Source organism: Zootoca vivipara, chromosome 3, assembly GCF_965207765.1.
Source record: "Zootoca vivipara chromosome 3, rZooViv2.hap1.1, whole genome shotgun sequence".
Lineage (NCBI taxonomy): Eukaryota > Metazoa > Chordata > Lepidosauria > Squamata > Lacertidae > Zootoca > Zootoca vivipara.
In genome coordinates this window covers 59,439,336-59,462,678 of record NC_142586.1, presented here as the reverse complement: position 1 = coordinate 59,462,678, position 23,343 = coordinate 59,439,336, and the positions used below count along the sequence as shown (strand labels likewise).

At 44.1% G+C, this 23,343-nt stretch overlaps 1 protein-coding gene and 1 long non-coding RNA gene across 2 annotated transcripts; one reads left to right on the top strand and one right to left on the bottom strand.

The window, feature by feature from the left end:
- Window positions 1-635: 635 nt before the first annotated feature.
- On the bottom strand, window positions 636-7,739 carry LOC148686268 (uncharacterized). The gene is made up of 2 exons (XR_015948979.1): window positions 7,469-7,739; window positions 636-765 (listed from the first exon to the last, which is right to left on the bottom strand). It is a non-coding gene; the product is annotated as an uncharacterized LOC148686268 (long non-coding RNA).
- CITED2 (Cbp/p300 interacting transactivator with ED-rich tail 2) lies at window positions 6,834-10,817 on the top strand. The gene is made up of 2 exons (XM_035108859.3): window positions 6,834-8,164; window positions 8,837-10,817. Exon 2 carries the CDS (start codon window positions 8,844-8,846, stop codon window positions 9,552-9,554), a length of 711 nt encoding a protein of 236 aa, XP_034964750.3. The 5' UTR covers window positions 6,834-8,164; window positions 8,837-8,843; the 3' UTR covers window positions 9,555-10,817.
- The last annotated feature ends 12,526 nt before the right edge of the window (window positions 10,818-23,343 follow it).

Genomic DNA, 23,343 nt, shown 5'->3' with positions numbered 1-23,343 from the left:
TGTGGTATATTTTTGCTAGTTTTACTGGTGTAAGATACCACCTATACATCATTTTCATTATGTTTTCTCTTAGTAAACTACACGCAGTCAATTTAATATTGCCATGCCACAATTTTTCCCATTCCATGATGGGGAAAATTTTAGTCAGGGAAATGCTGTAAATGAAGAACAGGTGCCAAGTCCACCAGTACCCCCCCCCATCCAATTTGTGGGCCCTACAGTTGCTTTTTAACAAAGATTACAAACATTGGGAGATGCAGTCGCAGATGTGAAGTTTGGCCCCTAGTTAAAACGATGCAGTTACACACAACACATTCCTGTTCATCTCTCAGTGACAATATCACATGGGCACTTGTAGCTGCAAAAGAGCCCTCACCGTGCAACAGTACATACGACTTTCACATCAGCTCATACACAGTATTTTTCATTGCAGGCAATGTATATGTATGGTGAACCAGCTCTTTTTTCATTTTTGCTGCTTTTGAAATTTTAATAATGTTTTCCATTTTAGTTTGATGCTATTCCATTTATTAATTTTATTGTCGGGAGCTGCTTCGAGTTCTTTTTGAAGAGAAACTGTGGTACAGATCCCTGGAATAAATGTATGTATGCATGAGGATATAACAGGGAAGCAATTGGGAAAAGATGGACCATTTATTAGAAATTATGTTTGTGCGTTGATAGTCAGAAGGTTTTTTGAGTGACAGTGAAGGCTCTTCTCTGTTCCAACTATATTTTGAGAAATGATAGCTCCCAGTGATTCATCTGTGAAAAAGAAGAATAGAAGAGATTGGTGGACATACCTAGGCCTGGTAATCCTTTTGCTGCTCAAGTAGAGCTTTGCCCTGCCAGCCACTCACAGGCTGATGTCCATCAAAGAAGTCTTCCGTGTAGAAGATTCCTGAAGTGATGCTGGAAGTGTCCGTGTTTCCCTGTCACTGCAGTTTTTACTTGCTGCCATTCTATCACTTACGTTCTGATTTTGCTCAGAAATGTTCTTGGCTACTTGAAACAAAAGTTAGACCCCTCTTCTCCTCAAAGCATGTGAGAAGACTAAGAAGGAAACAACACTCAGGGTTGAATCCAACAAAGTAGCAAGATTAGTAGACACACCAAAATCAAGTTCATTGACTTCAAAGTAGCCAAACTGTTTATGTCAAAGGGTGCATCTGCATTATACATTTAAAGCCGTATCATGCCACTTTAAATAGTCACAACTTCCCTCAAAGCATCCTGGTAAGTGAAGTTTCTTAACGGGGCTGATCATTGTTAGGGAACCCCAGCTACAATTCCCAGAGCTCTGAGAGGAGAATGGGGATCTCTTAGCACCCTTGACAAAACTGCAACCCTGGGGATTCTTTGGGCGATTGTTTAAAGCGAAATGATACGGCTTTAAATGTATAGTACATGAGTAGGCAAACTAAGGCCCAGGGGCCGGATCTGGCCCAATCGCCTTCTAAATCCGGCCCTCGGACGGTCTTGGAATCAGCGTGTTTTCACATAAGTAGAGTGTGTCCTTTTATTTAAAATGCATCTCTGGGTTATTTGTGGGGCATAGGAGTTGGTTCGTGTGGTTTGTTGTTGTTTTCCAAAATATAGTCCATCCCCCTACAAGGTCTGAGGGACAGTGTACCGGCCCCCTGCTGAAAAAGTTTGCTGACCCCTGGTATAGTGCAATTGGTAGCTAAATTGGTTCAGCCCTTGATCAAGAAAGTCTGCAACACATTGATTCTTTCCTGGAATCGATTTGTTTACAGGCTTCTTCTAAAAAACAAAACAACAGCAACACACAAAATATTCAGTATTCAGAGAAAACCAAACGCAGAATTGCACTAGTTAGCAATATAAGTATTTGCAGCTCCTGTTACAAAAGAGTGGAAAGAGCCTGTCCTGGCTTTAAATTCATTCTGCAACATCAGTTATCCAATGTGACTGGCAGAATTCCAGAGAATGTAATATTTGTGTGAGTAAATGCAGGCAACCCCCGATTTGTGCTGGAGCTGCGTTCCTGGCCTCTGTGCATGTCAGTGGAGTGCAAATAGCCCATTATTGGCCCGCCCCCTTTCTACCTTCCTCCAAGTCCAAAAGGACCCCCATGTGGGTGGTCGTGCATCAATCAAATGTGCACAAAAATCACCACCTGTACGTTTTTAAAAAAATATATACCCTCTAATCCCATTTTACTTTCAACAATATGGTTAATGCTTTCTTTCTGTGTGTGTGTGTTTTGTTCTGTTGCATGTATTTTGTTTGTGAAAGCTCTTAAAAATAAAAAAGCAGTTTTTAAAAATCCTCAATAGTTATCATTATATTAATTTTTCAAATTATGCTACAAGTTTGATTTTGTTCTGCAGAAAATAGGTCTAAACTGATTCAAAGTTTCTGGATCAGTAGTGTCTGGATCAGTTACCACATTACTTTTTAAAGCAAGTAATGTGTTTAATTTAAAAAAAAAGAACTAAATCCATATTTTAAACTTTAGATTGAACTTTTGATTTATATGCAATCTCCCTACACAATATTCATGTTGAAGTTGGTTTACAGTATAGAAAACAACAATGCATCGACAAACACCAACGAGCATTTCAATAATAATATTAACAACGTAACAATTCATAATAATAATAATAATAATAATAATAATAATAACAATAACAATAATTTATTATTTATACCCCACCCATCTGGCTGGGTTCCCCAGCCACTCTGGGCGGCTTCCAACAAAAATATTAAAACACACTAATTTCTTAAAGATTAAAAGCTTCCCTAAACAGGGCTGCCTTCAGATGTGCTCTAAAAGTCTGGTAGTTATTTTTCTTTTTGACATCTGGTGGGAGGGCATTCCACAGGGCGGGTGCCACTACCGAGAAGGCCCTCTGCCTGGTTCCCTGTAACTTGGCTTCTCGCAGTGAGGGAACCACCAGAAGGCCCTCGGAGCTGGACCTCAGTGTCCGGGTAGAACGATGGGGGTGGAGACGCTCCTTCAGGTATACTGGACCGAGGCCGTTTAGGGCTTTAAAGGTCAGCACCAACACTTTGAATTGTGCTCAGAAACGTACTGGGAGCCATACTTCACTTCAAAATAAGCAGTGGTTGGACTCCCTGCTCCTCACCGCTTTAAATATAAATAACTCCACTGTTCTGAACTGAGCAGATGCAATAGTGGTGAACAATTAATATTCTTTGCCACCCTCAAATGGACTCTAGATCAGGCATAGGCAACCTTGGCTCTCCAGATGTTTTGGAACTACAATTTCCATGATCCCTAGCTAACAGGGCCAGTGGTCAGGGATCACGGGAGTTGTAGTTCCAAAACATCTGGAGAGCCAAGGTTGCCTATGCCTGATCTAGATCATGCTGAATTAGATTTACCATGAGTTTCCTTCCACTATGGCCCCATGCACTACATTGCCTTGTAGCTCTGTGGTATACCATGGGGTTATATGAGCCCCGTGTAGACATGGTACCTTTCAAGCATATTTGAAGCACATTTTCACCCTCAAAGAATTCTGGGCAGTGTGGTTTGCCACTCACAGAGTTACAGTGCTCAGCAACCCTCAACAAAATACTGCACTGTGCCCAGAATTCTCTGAGGGGTGAAATGTGCTTTGAATGTGCTTTAGTCCAGCTATCTGAGGCAGCTGTCACCCGTTATAATGAAACACTGCAAGTCCCCATAGAAGCAACAGGATCTGATGATACGCCGTCATGTGCAAGAGGTGGGGAACATGGCTGGATTGTCTTTTTTTAAAAAAAATTAAAAGCAGAGGCCAGTTAGCAATGTAGTCATCGGGTCTGCTCTGAAGAACTGATCTGGTTCATGAGTGGATCAAATCAGGTGAATTCAGGATTTGTCCCCGGTCCCTAGTAAAAACCTAAGTCAAGACGTGAGTGACTAGGAAACCAGGAGCCCCAAGCTGTTGAAAGCATCACCTTTCCCATCCTGTTTCTGAAGTGGCTCCCTGCTGGTGCAACCTTTATATCAAGAGAGCAGCCTCGCAGAAAGAACCACAGTTTAAATTGGCCAGATTATGTTTCCTGCTGCCAGTGACTAACAAGGGACGCCACAGCATCAATGTTGATTTCTCACAGGATCACCAACCTTGATGTCCCCAACACCATAACCCCAAGCCACCTCTTGTGCAAGGAGACTGTTAGGCAATGTGACGGAATTCCTGTCTGGTACACCCAAGACCAGATAACATACAGTATACCCAAAATTGGCAGATTGCTGGGCACAATACCGGAAAAGAAAGGTGGAATCATGATAGACCCCACTGGATCTGTGATACTGTTGCCAAAACAAAAACCCAAAAAACAAAAAGCCAGCTAATGTAACAGGAAGAGTTAAACTACACACCCTCCTACCCTCCTCCATCAGTGATTCATGCAAGGTCAGCATACTAATTCAAGATTAAATTCCGGAGGGCCCATTGTTTTCCTGTTTAGCAACAGTAATAACACCAAATAACCACCCACATAATTTAGCTCTCAGCATCCCCTGGGACCAAGTGTCCCGTTTCACTGCAGTTTAATCCCCCGCAACTCACGGTGTGTTCAGATGAATTCCCATATGAATACCAGAAAAGAAGGAAGGTCAAATAAAAATAAACCTTCTTCCAGGACAAGACTCCACACTGTCAGCTTCACCCTGATCTTGGCAAAGCTCCACACAAGGAGACTCCCTGCACTCAGGACTGCTTCACGCATGGCGTTTTCCTCTAAAGATGGACAGGATGGAGGAGAGTATGCACACCTGATATCAGAGACCTGAGTATCTGTAACTTTGATCTGGCGATTATGCACAATATGTCATTTCTGTTCTATTACTTTGTAGTTGTAAAGTCAAGTCGACTTCCTTACTTTAGCCAATAAGGTACTTTTTTTGTTGTTAGCACAGCTTTCTCTGCTTGCCCAACTCTAATTTAGTGATAATGGTATCCATTCTCATCAGAATCTTCTCATTCCAGCAGCCAAGTAGATTGGGGCAGCCAATGGGATACCTTACATTTGATGTTACGCTTCAACTCTCATCATTCCCAGCCCTCATGGCTGATGGTCAGGGTTGGTGGGAGCTGTAGACTGTCAACATCTGGAAGGTACAACTTTTGCTACGCCTGATGTAGCAATGTAGAGCATTAACAGAGCAATCCTATGCATGTCTACTCCCAAGTAAGCCTCGCAGAATTCAGTGAGACTTAACTGTCACCTTTGTGAATGGCTACCTCACAGACTAGATTTGGGCTCTCCAAGACCCCAATAATTTGGCAATTAAAAAAACACATTATTTATATAAAAAACTGTTCTGCTGGGTTGTTGTGAAGGACTCACCAGCCCTCCAAAAATCAGATGCATCTGCCTTGAGTCACCTTGCAGCAGCACCTATATTATTATATTATATTATATTATATTATATTATATTATATTATAATTATATTATATATTATAATTTTCTTTATTACATTTATATCCCACCTTTTCATTCCCCCTTTCCCTATGTCATCTTTAAAACACTCCTGCTAGGTAGGTGAGGCTGAAAGACAGTCGCCCAGTGAGCTTGAACCAGGGTCTCCCAGGTCCTTGTCCAGCACTCTAACCATTTGGCCACACTGCTTTGAAGGCCATAAAGCACAGGAAACAGGAAAGAACACTTATTCCTAAGACTGTTTTGCGGCTGCACCCTTGGCATGGGAAAAATACAACACTGTAATAGGAAGCAAAATGCTGGAAGCTCACCCTCACCCCTGGGGTGTGTGTGTGTGTGTGTGTGTGTGTGTGTGTGTGTGTGTGTGTTAGCTGACCCTTGTATATAAGATGACAGCCCAAGAAGGCAACATGCCTAGGTCCACCTTGCTTCAAATCCCTACTCAAACATGAAGCTCACCTTGACTCAGTTACTGCCTCCCAGCCTAACCGACTCTACAGGCTTGTTGTGAGGATACAATGGGTAGGAAATAGGCAGGATGTGCAGCAGTTGCATTAAACAAACAAATGCAGTATTAAATAGGGAGGCGCGTGGTGCCTTGAAGCACGTCCTTTGCTAACTGCCACAATACTTGAGGGTGCATTTATTTATTATTATTTATTAAATTTGTATACCAACCTTCATCCATAGAGCTCAGGGCAGTTCACAGCATTAAAACACCGAGATAAAAATGAAAAATGCATAATAAAATCAAGAACAAAACAATAACATCCCCCCTCCAGGAAAGTACACAAAATAAGAATATTCCAATACTCTTGTGGATGAATGATTGTGCACCTCATTACTTTTGGATAATCCAAAGGGAACCAGTACCGGACTTTGCTCCCCATTCTGTCCTCCTACTTAGTATTCAAGAAGCTACAAAAACATCAGTACACTATGGATTGTTTGTACCAATACTTTAAGTCAAAGTCACTACTACCCTATCAAGGATCTGACCCAAACGAACCCAGACCATTGTGAGCCATCCTCAGCTCTAGAGTTGTATTTGTGGGGTAATGTGCAGACATGCTGCCCATGGGGAAAAGTGGTAAAGTTTCGAACTTGCGGGTTAATATTTAAAGTTCACTCGTGTGTGTGTGTGTGTGTGTGTGTGTGTGTGTGTGTGTGAGAGAGAGAGAGAGAGAGAGAGAGAGAGAGAGAGAGAGAGAGAGAGAGAGAGAGAGAGAGATGCACAAGGTTGGCTGCCAGAGAGGGGCTTCCGTCCCTGTATTATCAACTGGCTTGACCCTGCTAAGCAACGCTTCCAAGGGGCGCGAGCAGCACAGATGTAGAAAACATGCGGGCGGGTGGGGCGTGCTTTATTCACAGAGCAATTATCGCGTAGCCTCCTTTTTACAGCCATATAAACCTGCCATGGGTGTTTGCTTACTGCAAAACCGATTGCCTCCGTAGATACCGGGAGGCCGGTCAATCCTGCAGAGCCGCCTTTAGCCCCAAGCTCCTGAAGTAAGGGCAAGTATGCACTGCTGTGGCTCATGTTTGTTTACTAAAAAAAAAAAAAAGCGAGGAGAGGGAGGGGGATGCCTGGGCCGAGGATCGCTGGATTTGTTTGCAGAGCAGAGACGCCTCCGTTTGACTGCCAAAGCTACCAGCAAAATGTGCACGGAGAAGCCGCGCGCCACCTCGAAAGCGTGGCTTGGATCTGAGTGTGCGTACCCTGGAAGACGCGCTTCTCCAGGAATCTTGCAGGCTCTTTTTGTGTGTGTGTGTGCAGTCGGCTGAGAGCAGAGGCTTGCTCCAAAGTAGCCCTACTGAAGAGCCCTCCCTGTTACCACGTGCTGAAAGGGAGCGCAGCCATTGTGGGAAGATAAAGGGGGCCAGCTTTCCTGAAATCGCTTTCTGTGAAAATCAAAGGGCTTCAGAGCTGCCTCTCTCCAGGACTGGGAAAGGACGGTGACATTATATACAGATATAGATACCCTGGGGGTTAGCTAATAATAATAATAATAATAATAATAATAATAATAATAATAATAATACCCATATCGAATAACCCTGCAATAAACGTCCACGCTGGGAGTGTACGACAGTCAGCACCCTAATAGCGTGATGGATCAGGGCAGGGGAGGGATGTAAACAGATCACGGCTGAACACGAAGTGCCGCTCCATCCATAATGGTGAGCGATGGCTCTCGCCGCGGCCAGGGTTCCTGTTCCCTCTCATTGCTCTTGCCCCCCGGCAGCCTCCCGATCCATTTCCGAGATCTGTGAAATGGAGGTCCTTAGCAAAGCGCGCCGACCGGAGGACATCAGCAAACCCACGTGTCACTCGGGCAGAAGGAACAGGATTCTTTGGATTCCTTCCAGTTCCGCCTGGCTTGTTGGGTTTTCTCCCCCCCCTTCTTTGCCTGCTCCAGGTTTTACTTCTGGTTGCCTGTGAAGGCTTTCGCTCCTCCCTTTTGAAATCCTATATTAGCTGTGGCCAAAGCTGGGTAGGAAATACAGCTCATTGTTGGCAAGTGCTGATGAGAAACGCGCCGAGGAGGGAGAGCAGCGGCTTTGAGACTGGTTTATGCAGCAGCAGCAGCAGGAGGAGGAATAGCAATAATATAAAGATTATACTCCACTTACGCGAGCACAGAGGAGGGGAAAAGACAACCGCTTGCTCTATGCTGGGAGATCTTTACTGACTGATTTTAGCAACACGTTTGGAGCAAACAGGAGAGAGGGCGTGAGGTGAGTAGCGCGCAAAGTGGGGGTCTCTTTTTTGACCGGGGGGGGCTTCTTCCTGCAGTGCGATCAATGGGGATGTTTGGAGGGCAAGGGGGGTCAAGGAGTGCATTTTCAGCAGGACCCTTCAATCCACTTCTTCTCGGATTGCAAACAACCCTTGCAGACTTTAAATTCGCAAAGTTGTTCTTGACAAGGAGAAAGGGAGAAGGTCGCGCGCCGCTCTGCCTTTCTTATGTAAGCCGTTTTGTGCAAGGGCATGCTAAAAAAATTAAAATAAAAGAAACGTACGCGGTTGGAGGCAAATGAATTCGGGTTGGGAGGAAGGGGGACTGTTGATGGTGTGCACGCTCATTTAGCTCCGGGGTGTGCACGAGTTGCGGTGGGAGGGCTAGGCGGCTGTATCCTTCCCCTTTGCACAAGGTGCCTTCCTGCCTATTGCAGGCTGGAGAAAAGAAACCCAGAGCCGCCTGAGAACTGCAAGGAAACATTGCTGTCAGGAGGGAAGGACCTGTCCGGGGCAGAATTCGTGCCGCGAGGCGTGATCATCCTGCAGGCGGTTTCCTAAGGAGAAAGGCAGTTCAGTGAGAAAAGCGGCGCTGGTTGCTGGCAAGCGCGCACGCACACACAATGTTTATCTCTTTCTTTCTCTCTCTCTGTAAACATTAACTTTTAAAGGCTGGAAATGGCAGACCACATGATGGCCATGAACCACGGGCGCTTCCCCGACGGAACCAATGGGCTTCATCACCACCCAGCGCATCGAATGGGAATGGGTCAGTTTCCCACCCACCACCACCAGCAGCAGCAGCAGCAACATGCCTTCAGTGCCTTGATGAGCGACCATATACATTACGGAGGTGGAAATATGAATGCAAACAGTGGGATCCGGCACGCCATGGGGCCGGGGAATGTGAACGGGGGCCACCCTCCCAGCACCCTGCCTCCGACGGCGAGGTTTAACAATTCCCAGTTCATGGCTCCTACGGTTGCCACCCAGGGGGGGCCCTTGACAGCCAGCATGCAGCTGCAGAAGCTCAACAACCAGTACTTCAGCCACCACCCGTACCCTCACAACCACTACATGCCGGACTTGCACCCTGCCAGCCACCAGCTCAACGGAGCCACCCAGCATTTCAGAGACTGCAACCCAAAGCACGGCGGAGGCAGCGGAGGCAGCGGCGTGCCGGCCTCTGTGCCCCACGTCCCTGCAGCAATGCTGCCTCCCAATGTCATAGACACTGACTTCATTGACGAGGAGGTGCTTATGTCCTTAGTCATAGAAATGGGCTTGGATCGCATCAAGGAGCTTCCTGAGCTGTGGTTGGGACAGAACGAGTTTGATTTCATGACGGACTTCGTTTGCAAACAGCAGTCCAGCAGAGTGAGCTGCTGACTTCTTGCCAAACAAGATGACTTTTTTTATCTGTATGAATGAAAACATTCCCTCTAGACACAGTATTTCAAAGGCTTTTAAGAGCTCAAGTATCTGGGAAGCAGAGTAAACTATAAGCTTGTATAATTGTTTCCCCCTTTTAAATTTGCTGCCACTTTTTTTTTTCTTAAACGTGGACACTCCATTAAGCCCTCCCCTTCCCTATAATAATTTTATCTGATTCATTCTTTTTTAGTAATTCCTCAGCTATAATTTCTTCACTGGCAACATACCAATTATGTCAACTGTTAGATATGAATATTGGCAAAGTGCTTAATATTGTGGATTTTCTATAGGCTATCATTTCAGATGACTGAAAACTGCATTCAAATTCTAAGTTGAAGGACAAAAATATTGCATTAGTTGGTTGCATGAACTTCAGGGTAGATTCCTGCACAAATACTGCCCTCTTGCTTTGTTTTTAACTATGCATTTGCAGTGAAACTTTTTTTTTTAGTCTGCTGAACTGGAAGCTTAACAAATGTGGGCCAAACCCTCTCTGATCAGGAAAAATAGTACTGTTACTTAAGCTCTGCTGTCTGCTCTCTTTCCTCCCCCCCATCTGTACAGACAATAATATAGTGTGAATGGAATGGTGTCTAGTTGTTGGGGAAAGCATTTCATAGGATTTTATTTTATTCTGGTTCTATCGTCAACATATTTTCATTTTGGCATTGTGCTTACATAGTTTATTCAGTACGGGGGGCAAACTACTGTGTTGAAAGCTTTTTAGGAAATTTGACAGTATTTTTGTACAATTTTTTGAGAACATACTTGTTAATTTATTCTATTTTAATTTGCCAATGTCAATAAAAAGTTACATGCTTTAATTTTTTCTAGATACCAGTTACCATTTTTTTTTCTTTAAATTTTAATTTTTTTCTCTTCTCCACCTCACAAATGTTTGATACATATAACCCATTTAACTTGTTGAACTGTTGGGTTGTGTGAAACATTCTGAAAGAAAATCTACATGACACCATTGTATGCTATATGTCATGATCAGTGCAGAAAGTTTTTTTTAAAAAGGATTTAAGCCTAATTATGACACCAGTCTCATGAATAACATTGTAACATGCCTGTGTGATTTTATCTAAAGTGAAATTGCCAAGAGGCAACAACTTTGTGATTTGCCAATTTACTTGCTTTAAATGTAGTCGTCCAGAATTATGATGCATAAAAGTATTTATTCTATTTATCTATTAAACTTTAATTTTATAAATACTCTCACTTATCTTATCCATAAGAATTGATTCCTCACGTAAATATATTTGCTGTCATGCAGAAGGGTTCAACCAACGACAGATTTTGTTCCCTCTTAAGCATCTAATGCTGTTAGCAAATGATAACCAAAAAAACCTTGCATTCCATGAGTTTTCATTGTGCAGAAGGCAGAAAGAAGAGAAGGAGAACTTTGGTAGGAAATGTTTTCATTGGGCAAAGTTGAACTAGTCTTACTCTCTAGAAGTTGAATCCTGACACCAAAAATGAGTGACTTCCACATTTTGGCATAGAAGAGCAGAAACCGTGTACTGTATATACATTAAGGCAAGAGTAGGCACTATTTGCCCCCAACAATGTCATTTCAATACTAATATGAGTAAAGGAGGTGGTGGCTTTGACAATTGATTTAATCACTTTTTTTTAACAAGGTCACAGCAATTGAATGCGCTGACCTGACCCCTCGTTCACCAAATTCTCTTGTAGAATAAAACTGAAATATATGCAACAAGTTTAGACCTGTCCCCCTGTCTCATAGTAACTTCCAAGGCAGATGTGGTGGCATGTCATGCTTCAAGACTCCCATGTGGGAAAACCACCTGAGAACAGAAGAATTCTTGGGTTTGAACTCTCTTGTACTGCATATGGATTTATAAAATAGAAAAGGTTAGCTGGCCAACCATTCTTATTACTGCATCTGGATCTGTGGCAGTGAGCTTGGGTGTGTGTCTTGGTTTCTGTACTTTTTCTGTTGTAACACAAGGCTTGCCTTTTGTCGCCCATCAACATTTTTTTTCTTTCAAGGCGCACTGCACCTGTTCTCTGCCATGTGGCCTATAGAGGGGGGGAAGTGGTGATGGAGGATCAGGTGTTTGTGCCTTGAGAGAGAGAACAACTGGACTAGAACTTATTTTGGTTCTTCTAAGTCTTCCATAATAAGATAATTCAAAAATTCCCCAATGGTTTATCCTTGTGCATCAACAAAATCATTGAATATGGGGTGGCAAGGGCAACTTGAGAACAAGGGCATTGACAGAAGCAAATAATCAATATTTGGGGTTGTGCATGCTTGGTTTCAAGCAGTAATTGCAGAGGCTTCCAGCCACCTTACCATTACATTAGGATTTTATATCTTTGTCTGCATGTACTATTTACAGGAAAACAGGTATAGCTGTGTTGAAACCTTGCATCAGTTTATTTTAAGGCTCTCTAATCTGCATCTTTGGCTTAGACTTAACAGAGGTCAAGTTTTGACCGGGGTGGCTTGAGGTATTTGGCTAGGAAAGTGTGTGGATCCAAGATGGCTGACATTCTATACTTCTAAAAAATAGTTGCCTGGCTAATAAAGCAACTTAGGGGTCTAACATTACTTAACATGTTTTAAACTAGATGGAGTACTCTTGGAATTTAAATACTCTGCATAAACCTCATGGGATAGTTCTGCTTTCTTTGGTGATTGATAGAGCAACTATAAAGTTATAGTCTAGGTATTCCTTTAGGTAGGAGATCCTTCAAAAATTGGCATCTCTTGATCATACAAGGAAGAACTTCTTGTTTACATGCACCAAGTTGCATAATAAGTTTCAGTTTATCAGGTACTACAAAGTTGTCAAACTGCTATCAAGTGTTCTTTTTAAAATATATATATATTTAGGGTTTTTGTAAACTTATTTAAAGGGAGAGCAATTTCATGTATTACATGGCCACAAGCTCAGATTTTTCCAGTGAGTGTACATTTGATAGGGAGTTCTAGCCAATATTGAGTTTCCATATGATATATGCCAGTTCAAAGGTACACCTACAGCAGAATCCTGTGTACAATTACTTGGTAGTATTCCATTCACTGCTTTTAGAATTGCAACCTTCACGGATCTTTCCATATAAAGCAGCCCTAAGCGCCTAGAGAAGCTTAAAATATACTGGGAGTTGGATTACTCTAGTGTTTGTTTTGTAACAGTATATAAAGTCACAACACCGGTTCACATACAGCTGAAAAGCAATGTTTTGCAAACATTTTCATGAACCCTGTCTCTTAACTGAATTTTGGGAAGCGTCGTCAAAGCTTGAATCCTCAACTTCTGGCAGAATAGATGAGGTCCAAGCTGCTCCATAATATTTGCTGTAACATTCTCTAAATAATAATAAAACAATAACTTTAAACCACTTATTTACACTAGACCAAAGTGTATAATTATGATGTGAGCAGTGACCTAGTTTGCCAGCCATTGCCAGATTATTTTGCAAACTAGGCTAGGGGAAAGAGTGTTACGTTCCTGTTTTAAGTTGCTTATAGCACAGGAAACTTGACCTCTGTACTTTGGCCCTTTTTCAAAAAGTTCTCATATGGTACATGAGCTCTACTGTTCTTTAAGCCTTGGCCATAAATAGACACGGCGCTTTATTTGCAATGGAGATCAACGATAGGCCGTGCGCAGAAGCGGCACAAGAGACACTTGTTAAGAAAATAGGTGCTGATGAATAATAAAACGGCGTCGCTCTCTTGCGGCTGGAGGGAAACGAGCGGTGACAGCCACTTGCTGGTGCTGAGAAAGGCGTCTGCGATGCATGCAGCAAGAACAGTTAGCTCCTCACAGCTGTTTATGAGGTGCTCAAGGGAGGCAGACTTAGAATAAGGTGACATCTATTGTGCAGTTTATAGTCTGGATGACTTTTACAACTGCAAAAGCCTACGCGGCACATAAATTGATGTCAACAGTAAAGGCCAGATCCTTTAGAGCAAAATATTAATCCGCTAATCTGTTACGGGTGGTCAGCTTTGAAATGTAAACACTCTTCTGAATATATTAGGCGTTGGTGCCACCTTGTGGAATGTAGATCAGAATTCATGAAAACAGTAATTCCTTTCTCCCCATCCTCCACACAAAAGAGATGTTAGGCAAATACCTAACTGGACTACGGTAATTGTGTGGAAAACGGCCTGAGAGAGAAGAAATGATGATTCCGGCCAATGTGGCATTTACCTTTTGACATACTCCTGGGTTAGTTGATCCCTATAGTAAATTGTTAACAAGTTCCAGTTCTATTGGTGCAATAGATTTAGCCCATAGCACTTTGAATCTGGAAATTGGGATTTATATTCTAACTCAAAGCCAAATAGTGCAGTAATCGCATGCTTAGGAGCGACCATGCTTCTCACTTACTTTTTTTTTAACAAAAGCAACTGTGATCTAGTTTTGGGACTGCAGCACAGAAGCAGGGTTGTTGTTTTTTACAACCCTTTTTCTCCCTGGGCCAGGCTCCCAATCTGCATCAAGGTCCCCATGCTAGGGATTATCAGAAAAGGAACTGAAAATAAAACTGCCCATCTCATACTGCCGTTATGCAAATCTATGACCTGACCTCATTTGGAATACCGTTTATATCTCTGGATGCCTCACATCGAAAAGGATGTTGTAAAGTTGGAGAAAAGGTCGAGAAACGGGCAGATGAAAGAATCAAGTAGATGGATCAACTCCCCCCTATGAAGAAAGGTGGCAACATTGAGGACTTTTCAGTTTAGATAAATGGTGAGTTGGAGGTAATGTGATATAAGTTTATAAAATTATGCATGGCATGGAGAAAGCGGACAGAGAAAAGTCCCCCCCCCAATAAGGCTAGAATTGGTGGACATCCATTGAAGCTAAATATTGGAAGATTCAGGATGGTATGCCTTCACCCCTTGCATAGTTAAACTATGGCGCTCGCTCACACATGAGGTAATAATAATAATAATAATAATAATAATAATAATAATAATAATAATAATAATTTATTATTTATACCCCGCCCATCTGGCCGGGTCTCCCCAGCCACTCTGGGCGGCTTCCAACAGAAGAATAAAACACAATAATCTATTAAACATTAAAAGCCTCCCTGAACAGGGCTGCCTTCAGATGTCTTCTAAAAGTCTGGTAGTTGTTTTCCTTTTTGGCATCTGTTGGGAGGGCGTTCCACAGGGCAGGCGCCACCACTGATAGCCACCAACGTGGATAACTAAAAAATGAATTAAGCAAATCCACGCAGGATGTGTCAGTCAATGGCTACTAGCCATGATGAAGGCGATGCTCTGTCTCCATGGTCAGAGGCAGTCATTCTTCTGAATACCAGTTGCTGGAAACTGCAGGAGGGGAGAGAGCCCTTTTGCTTGCGAGTTTATCCCAGGAATCTGGCTGGCTCCTTTGATGCTGGAGTAGATGGGCCATTGGCTTCATCCAGCAGGCCCTTCGTATGCTCTTAAGAGGTGTGGCCAGTCCTAAACATGGTGTTAATGTAAACATGTTATTTGGCCTCTAGGGCTTATTATACTGATGTAAAATGAGCCAAGTGGGGGCCCTCTCCAGAATGGCCCATGTTGGAGGCCTGCATCTGTTTCTTGCTGAGAAGCAACTTTCCCCACTGCTATCTGGCCTCAAAGGGCACCTCTGAGGCAAATATCAACTGGGGATGAGATTTTCAGCAGGAAACCAATGTGAGGGCTCCATTTAGGTAAGGAGCCTGTTTTGGATTTGGGGTCCCATGTGATTGCTCTTTTGTTAGTGTTAAAGCTAACCAAGTTTGCGCACACTGGATTCATTAATCTTATCTCTTATATTCATTCACCTGTTGAACCAACCATCCTTTTCTGTGTAATGCCAAACACTTCCATGACCAAGAACATGCCCTGGCTGGGGCAAGCCTATGTAAATGAAGGGATATGATTTACAAGGGTTAGCTCAGTTTTTAGTGGCTCTAACTGCTTTTCTTAACATCTGTCATTTTTGAAAGATGAATCCTATTGCTGCAGTATAGCTTTTTCTTTCACCACATCGAAGACAGGCACAACATCATATTTTAAACAGGATATTTTACTTAGCAGTACCAGGAGTTTCTAGATATAACAGAAACAAGCAAGGAAGTGAAAGAGAAACTAGGCAGGCAACCCTGGATGCCCTTAGCTTTTTGTTCATTTGGTATATTAACCATTCGGTAGCTGGTTTTCTCTCACTGCAGTGGATGTTCATTAATAGCTGTGGCTTTTCCCAACAGCTGCCAAAGCTGTCAGTCAAGCACGACCCCTTTTAAAATAGAGCCTAAAGAATCATACACATATGTCGAGGAGATTTCATGAGTTCTTGGGACATTAAATCCAGAGTATCTTTGATCTCAAGTTGAGTTTTACATAGTTCAAACGAAATAGGAGTAATTTGACATGATAGATGACAGCCCATGGCTAGGCCTGTGGGAAATTTGCAGTAACCTACCTGCAGCCACTAGATGTAGCTGGCACTCTGTGGACTTTGGATTGTAGCTTGGTTGTAGGTTGATTTCTAATACAAGCCTCAGTTTTGTGCTGCAATGTCCTGCTCTGCCCAATTTCACCTGTGCTATTTAAAAATGCCTTTCAGCCTCTTCCACTGTTAGTGGAACCCTTGTGTCAGGTTTCTAAAATGAACCGATGGTCAGAAAGGCCGGTGGATTCGCAATCAAATTTAGTCTTCTGCCAGTAATTCCACCCCCCTCCCCTCATTTGGGAATGGCTTTAAAAGAAACCCGCGACCATTTTAACCTTTCCTCTCTGCATAGAAGTGACTCTTTGGTGACAGGTGTGCTGTTGGAACTGCCCAGAACAATGGTTCTGGATGATTCCAACAGCCAGGCTGAGGCCGCCTTTAGTGTTCTAGCTCGGGGCTTCAAGGCATCCATGATGGATGGCCATGGGGCTGCCTCAAGTTGTCGCTGGTCTGACACACAGGCAGAGGCACCAGTTTCTCCGGTTGAGTGAGGGCACTGAACACAACATCCTGTTGTGTGGAGCCCTCTGAATATTAAAGTGCACAGCCCCCTCAATAAATAAATAAATTGAGCCCCTAGTGTCTCGGCCCCTAGGAGTTGATGCCCTTGCACACAGGGCAGGGCATCCGTGGCTAGGTAAAGGGACCCCTGACCATTAGGTCCAGTTGTGTGCGATTCTGGGGTTGCGGCACTCATCTCGCATTATTGACTGAGTGAGCCGGCGTACAGCTTCCAGGGCATGTGGCCAGCATGACAAAGCCGCTTCTGGCGAACCAGAGCAGCACATGGAAACGCCATTTACCTTCCCGCTTGGAGCTATTTATCTACTTGTACTTTGAGATGCTTTCAAACTGCTAGGTTGGCAGGAGCTGGGACCGAGCAATGGGAGCTCGCCCCATTGCAGGGATTCGAACCACTGACCTTCTGATTGGCAAGCCCTAGGCTCTTGGTTTAACCCACAGCGCCACCTGCGTCCCGCTAGTGGCTAGGAGTGCCTTTTATCAGCTTTGACCAGTAATACAGCCATTTCTGGACCAGGGTAGCCATGCATGGGCTATCTCCAGATTGGATTACTGCAATGCACGCTGTGTGGGGCTGCCCTTGTGGGAGATCCAGAAACTGCAGCTAGTGCAAAATGCAGGGACTTGACCGTTCACCAGTGCAGGGTATTACTACCATGTTACACTGCTGCTGCTGCTACTGCTGCTGCTGCTGCTGCTGCTGCTGCTGCTGCTGCTGCTGCTGCTGCTGCTGCTGCAAGAATCGCATAGGCTCCCTGTTAGCTACAGGGCTACGTTCAAGGTGTTGGTTCTGGTGTATAAAGCCCTATACTGCTTTCAACCAGGATATCAAAAAGCTTATCTTTCCTCTTATACGGCTAATCCATCACTGTGCACTGCATGTGAGCACCTTATCAGGACATCCATTCCACGCAAGATTAGAATTGGGTTTTTAGTGTTGGAATCTCCTTCCCTTAAATATTAGACAGGTGCCGTTTCTGTTGCCTTTTCAGCACCTTCCGGAAACCTTCCTCTTCCAAACAGCCTTCTAAGTAAAGATCTTTCCCACTTTGCATCTGTATCAGAATCACTTTTAGATGTATCCCTTGTGTGTTCCCTCCCCACCTGAGCTGCTTTGGGGGGAAAGACGGGTTATAAATCTAACAAATAAATAAATATTAGAAATCCTTCTGTTTTAAAAGTTGGAAAATTCCACTCCTTCACCAGTCTATAGCCCAGGTTTGTTCTTAGCTGCAGATCATGATTAAGGAGGAGAGAAATTCCACATTCGGAATCTAACTATACTAACTAACCATCATAAAAAAAATTCCACATTTTAAACCACAAAAATCAATAAATGACTCCAAACAATGTAGGTGACACTTATACAACCCTTCTATTATCTGATTTCTTTTGAAAACCTCTGCTGCGTTTAGGGCGCAAAATTATTCCTAATTCTGAATAAAATACAATCTAGCACGGGTGTCAAACACAAGGCCCGGGGGCCAAATCCGGCCCGCCAGACCTCGTCATGTGGCCCGCCGAGCGCCCCAGCCAGCGGGACCCAGCAGCGGGACCTTGCTGCTGAAGCGCCGCGCCGACAAAGCGCCGACAAAGAGCTGGGGCTGGGGGGGGGGTAGAAAGGCGGCCGGAGCAGCGCTGCGTGGAGCGCCCCGAGCCACAGCAGGAGGAGGAGGCAGCTTGCCGGGTCAGCGCCCGGCAGCGCCACACGGAGAGTCCCGAGCCTCTGCGACGCAGCAGTGCTCTGTAGCACTTTGAATCCTCCTCCTCCTGCCACGGCTCAGCGCCTGGAAACGGCTGCTGCTGCTGCTGCTGCTGCTGCTGCTGCTGCTGCTGCTGCTGCTGCTGCTGAAGCACAGACAAAGCACCCAGCAGCGCCACGTGGAGGAGGAGGAGGATTCAAAGTGCTACAGAGCACTGCTGCGTCCCAGAGGCTCGGCACTCTCCGTACGGTGCTGCCGGACACCGACCTGACAAGCCGCCTCCTCCTCCTCTTGCCTCACCTCCTCCTCCTCCTGCCGCGGCTCAGCCTCATGAACGTGAGCTCAGAAGCGGCTCAGCCTCATGAACGTGCAACTCTGAGGCTTTACGCACTTCTCCTAAAACGGACACCCGCTGCCTCACGCTGCACGGGAAATGCTTTTTGCCCCTGGGTCCCTTCGCGCTCTTTTCTGGCGCTGAATCAAGGCGGCGACACCCCCCCTTCCCTTTCTTTCTTCCTCTCTCTCGTTCTTATTCTTTCTTTCCCTCTCCTTCCTTCCTTCTTTATCTCTGTCTTCTCTCCCTCTTTCTTTTTCTTTCCTTCTTTATTCCTTCTTTCCTACTCTTCTTTCTCTCACCTCTTTCCTTCCTCTCTCCCTCCTGCTCCCTCTTTTCTTTCTTTCTTCCTTCCTTTCTTCCTTCCGTCATTCCCATCTTTCTTCCTCTCCCTCATTCTTATTCTTTCTTTCCCTCTACTTTCTTCCTTCTTTCTCCCTTTCCGTCTTCTCTCCCTCTTTCTTTTTCTTTCCTTCTTTATTCCCTTCCTTATTTCCTACTCTTCTTTCTCTCCCCTCTTTCCTTCCTCTCTCCCTCCCACTCCCTCTTTTCTTCCTTCCTTCCTCCCTCCCTCCCTCCCCTCCCTCTCCCTCTCCTCAGAAACATAGGGTGCTGCTTTATACTTCTGGCCCTTAAACCCTGGAACCAGGAGAGCAGCTCCAGTGAGTCAACCTCAGCCAGTCCCTTTGGTGAAGGGTGGTGGCTCACTGGCAGAACATCTGTCCTGCATGCAGAAGGACCCCAGCATCTCCAGGTACTAGTAGCTCTGCAAAGGTCCTGCATGAAACCCTAGCGAGCCTCCACCACCCAGTGCAGTTACCAAAAATCATTTTTCAATAAATTGTACAATAATTGTACATTTGAATATCTTCTTGCCATTATTCTGACTATGTTTCTGCTTTCAGAGCTAGTTATTACTTACATTATTACAAAAAACAGTAATAATAGAATGCAGTGACAATAATTTATGATAATAAAGAGTGGACACATAGTCCTACAGATACAACCGGACCTTTGAGGGTGACCAAACTGCTGATGCGGACCCCGATGAATTTGAGTTTGATACCCCTGATCTACAGTGTCTCTTGTATCGGTAATTATCATAGGTTATGGCTTGGAATAGGCTTGGAAATCTAGGTTTAAATCCCTGCTAATTCATCAAGTGACCTTTCAGATTGCCCAACGCATGTGGCTGTTTTGAGATACTTAAAAATCAAATAATCCCACATAGGCCACACTGAGAAAGGTTGCACTAGAAATGTAGATGGGTGGATTTGCTTTCACCGGGTCTGAATTTGGCTCCTTCAGCTTTGACTGATGATATACACCAGGCATCCCCAACCTTCGGCCCTCCAGATGTTTTGGACTACAGTTCCCATCATCCTTGACCACTGGTCCTGTTAGCTAAGGATCATGGGAGTTGTAGGCTAAAACATATCTGGATGCCTGATATACACTGAAATTACCCTCAGTAAGTGTATGCAGATCTACTTAGAAGAAGGTCCTACTGAGCTTACTAGGGATTACTAACAGTTTAAAAGAGTATATAGGATTACAATTTAAAACTCATGTTTTGATTTATTTACATAGTATAAAGCCATAGTAACTCTTGGTCAATCCTTAGTCAGTTCAAGGCTTATTTCCTAGATTTTTCATAATAATAATATCAGTGCATCTGTGGGTTGTATCTGTGACTTAATGTCTGATTACATGCCTTACCCAAGGGATACACTCACATATTCACTCACTCACTTCCTACAGACTCACTCGCTAACTTACTTGGATAGCGCAGAGTGCTGCATAAATGAAACCATAATAATTAATCCCCACCCACCTTGAAAGACTTGGGAAATTTCAGGACTCTTAAATCCAGAGCCAGTGGGGAATTCCTCCAGATCCTTGGAGCAGCTTTCCTACACAAATCCAACTTTACACATGGGTTTAGAATTACATTATTTGCCATAAATCTGTCATATTTAAAAGGTTTTCTGTGTCACGTAATTGGTTCTGCAATAGTTGGCTTCCACCACCTGGGTACTGAAGAAGAAGACCAACAAACCAAAGAAACTGTTCAGCTCATTAAAACCTTTTCAGTAATTTGATTGTGGAAAACTGGGGAAATAGCTGTTATAAAAGAAACCTGATTGGAACAATCAAAAGATGCATATTATCAAAACCTCACTTAGCAAAATGTACTGGTTCCTATTGATGACCAAGTCAGATTAACACTACATTCAGAATTTTGTAGGAAAAGATCTGTGGCCCTTGATATGGGACAACCTCGTGATGTTGTCTTGTCCTCCAGAGCTTCTGGGTTGGAAGATCCTTGGTCGTATCCCACTTTCTCTTTCCTTTAGTGTTTTCTAGAAGGGACTGGTGCCCATTTTGACTGGTGAGAAGGCAGTCATAAGTGGAGTCAGAGACAATGGATGGTGAAGCCCACCAATTCTACTTTTGTCCTCATCTTCCTACTGCCATAGCTGTCAAGTTATCCCTTTTTTACAGGGATTTTCCCTTATGCTGAATAGGCTTCCTCACGAGAAAAGTGAAAACTTGGCAGCTATGCCTATTGCTCTGTTCTATAAGAGTAACTGCAAGGGTGGATGAGTTTTTGTCAATAGTATCTCTTAGAGTGGCAAATGGCACTATTTAGCAGGGCAGGGAGAAATTTCAATGAAAATAACCGTTATTACATATTTTACATGGCTGTTTATTTGTATATATTTTTGAACATTTTATATGGGTGCTTTATGATTGCCTATACTGTACTTGCAATGCCTAATAAAGGTTTGGCGAAGAAGAAGAGTAACACTGATGCTAAGGAGAAGGAAGCTGATGGACAGCACCACCCCCTGGTCAGTAGGCAGGTTGGTGGAGATAGGGTTGCCATATATCCAGAATTTCCCTGACATAGCCGGAATGTGGCAGTCGGAAACAGTGTCCAGGCAAAAATCGCCAAAATGTCCAGGAAAATCCAGACGTATGGCAAACCCATGTCAGAAGTCTATATTTGGTGGATTTCCTTAAGAAAAGCTCAATTTAATGTGTTGTGTTTTTTTTTAGATTTTGGAAAAAATGTTCAACAACTTTGGGCAAAACTCAACAACTTTTGTATCCAGATTTTCACTTTGTGAAATATGACAACCCTAGTGGAGACCAACTATTACTAACAGGTAAAAGAGTATAGGATAGGACATGGGTAGGCAAACTAAGGCACGGGAGCCAGATCCGGCCCAATCGCCTTCTAAATCTAGCCCGCAGACAGTCCAGGAATCAGCATGTTTTTACATGAGTAGAATGTGTGCTTTTATTTAAAATGCATCTCTGGGTTATTTGTGGGCATAGGAATTCGTTCATCCCCCCCAAAAAAAATAATATAGTCCAGCTCCCCACAAGGTCTGAGGGACAGTGGACCGGCCCACTGCTAAAAAAGTTTGCTGACCCCTGGTATAGGATTACATTTTAAAACACCTGTTTTGATTTTATTTACCATATTTTTCGATCCATAAGAGACACTTTTTTCCTCCTAAAAAGTAAGAGGAAATTCTGTGCGTCTTATGGAGCGAGTGCGTGGTCCCTGGAGACGAATTGCCCGGGGGCTAAAGGCAGATCCCTGGAGACGAATTGCCCAGGGGCTAAAGGCAGAACGTGCTTTTTTAAAAAAAGAAAAGAAAGAGTTAAAGGCTAACAAGAGGGAAAGAGTGTGTTGAAAGGAACCCACTCAGCAGCTGATTGCAAGAGATTGGGGAGGGAGATAAGGGAGCTAGCTCCCTTTCTGGCCCCGCCCAGGCCCCTTGCCCAGGCCTCAATTGTTGTCTGCAAAGGAAGGCTGTTTGTTTCCCCAGCGACATGTGATTGGCTGATTAGATTATCTGTCTGGAAACTGGGAGAATGGGTCCCTTTCCTTTCCTAGAGAAGCTGCAGAACTGTGAGTTGAACCCCATAAAAACAGGATTTTCCCCTTTGCAAGGTAAGCTCAACAACTTTGAGCTGATCCTAAAAAATGGAGCTTTCCCCCTTTGCAAAAGAAGCTTCCTCAAATATTTGGGGGGGGGGGGCGGCAAAGGCACCTAGGCCTCTAGGAGTTGGCTGCTATGCCTAGGACAATTCAAGAAAGCAAAAAAAAATTCTTGTTTTCCTCCTCTCAAAACTAGATGCGTCCTATGGTCAGGTACGTCCTATGGGGCGAAAAATACGGTATATAGCATAAAAAGCCATAGTAATTCTTGGTCAATCCTTAGTTCAAGGCTTATTTCCTAGATTTCTCATCTTATTTAGAAGGAGAAAGCATCAGTGGAGGCTTATCCAGAAATTGGATGCTCTCCCCACCATCCCCAGGCGGCACTATGCAAGCAACATCATAGCACTTTAAACAGTGGCCACTTCCCCCAAAGAATCATGGGAACTTTGGTTCCTTAAGGGGGCTGAGAGCTGTTAGGAAACCCCCTTGTTCACCTCACAGGGCTACAATTTCTAGAGTTCCCTGGGAAAGAGGGATTGATGGTGAAAGCATTTAAAGATTAGCAGCTCTGTGGGGGGAAATAGGGGTCTCCAAAGCAGAGGCGGAGCTAGCTACTCCACCCCCGAAGCGGCGCACCTGCTGTGCACCCGGGGGCAGGCTGAGCGTCCCAGGGGGGTGGTGCAGTGATGTCACCCCCCCTCAGGGATGACACCCAGGGCACACCGCCCCTCTCGCACCT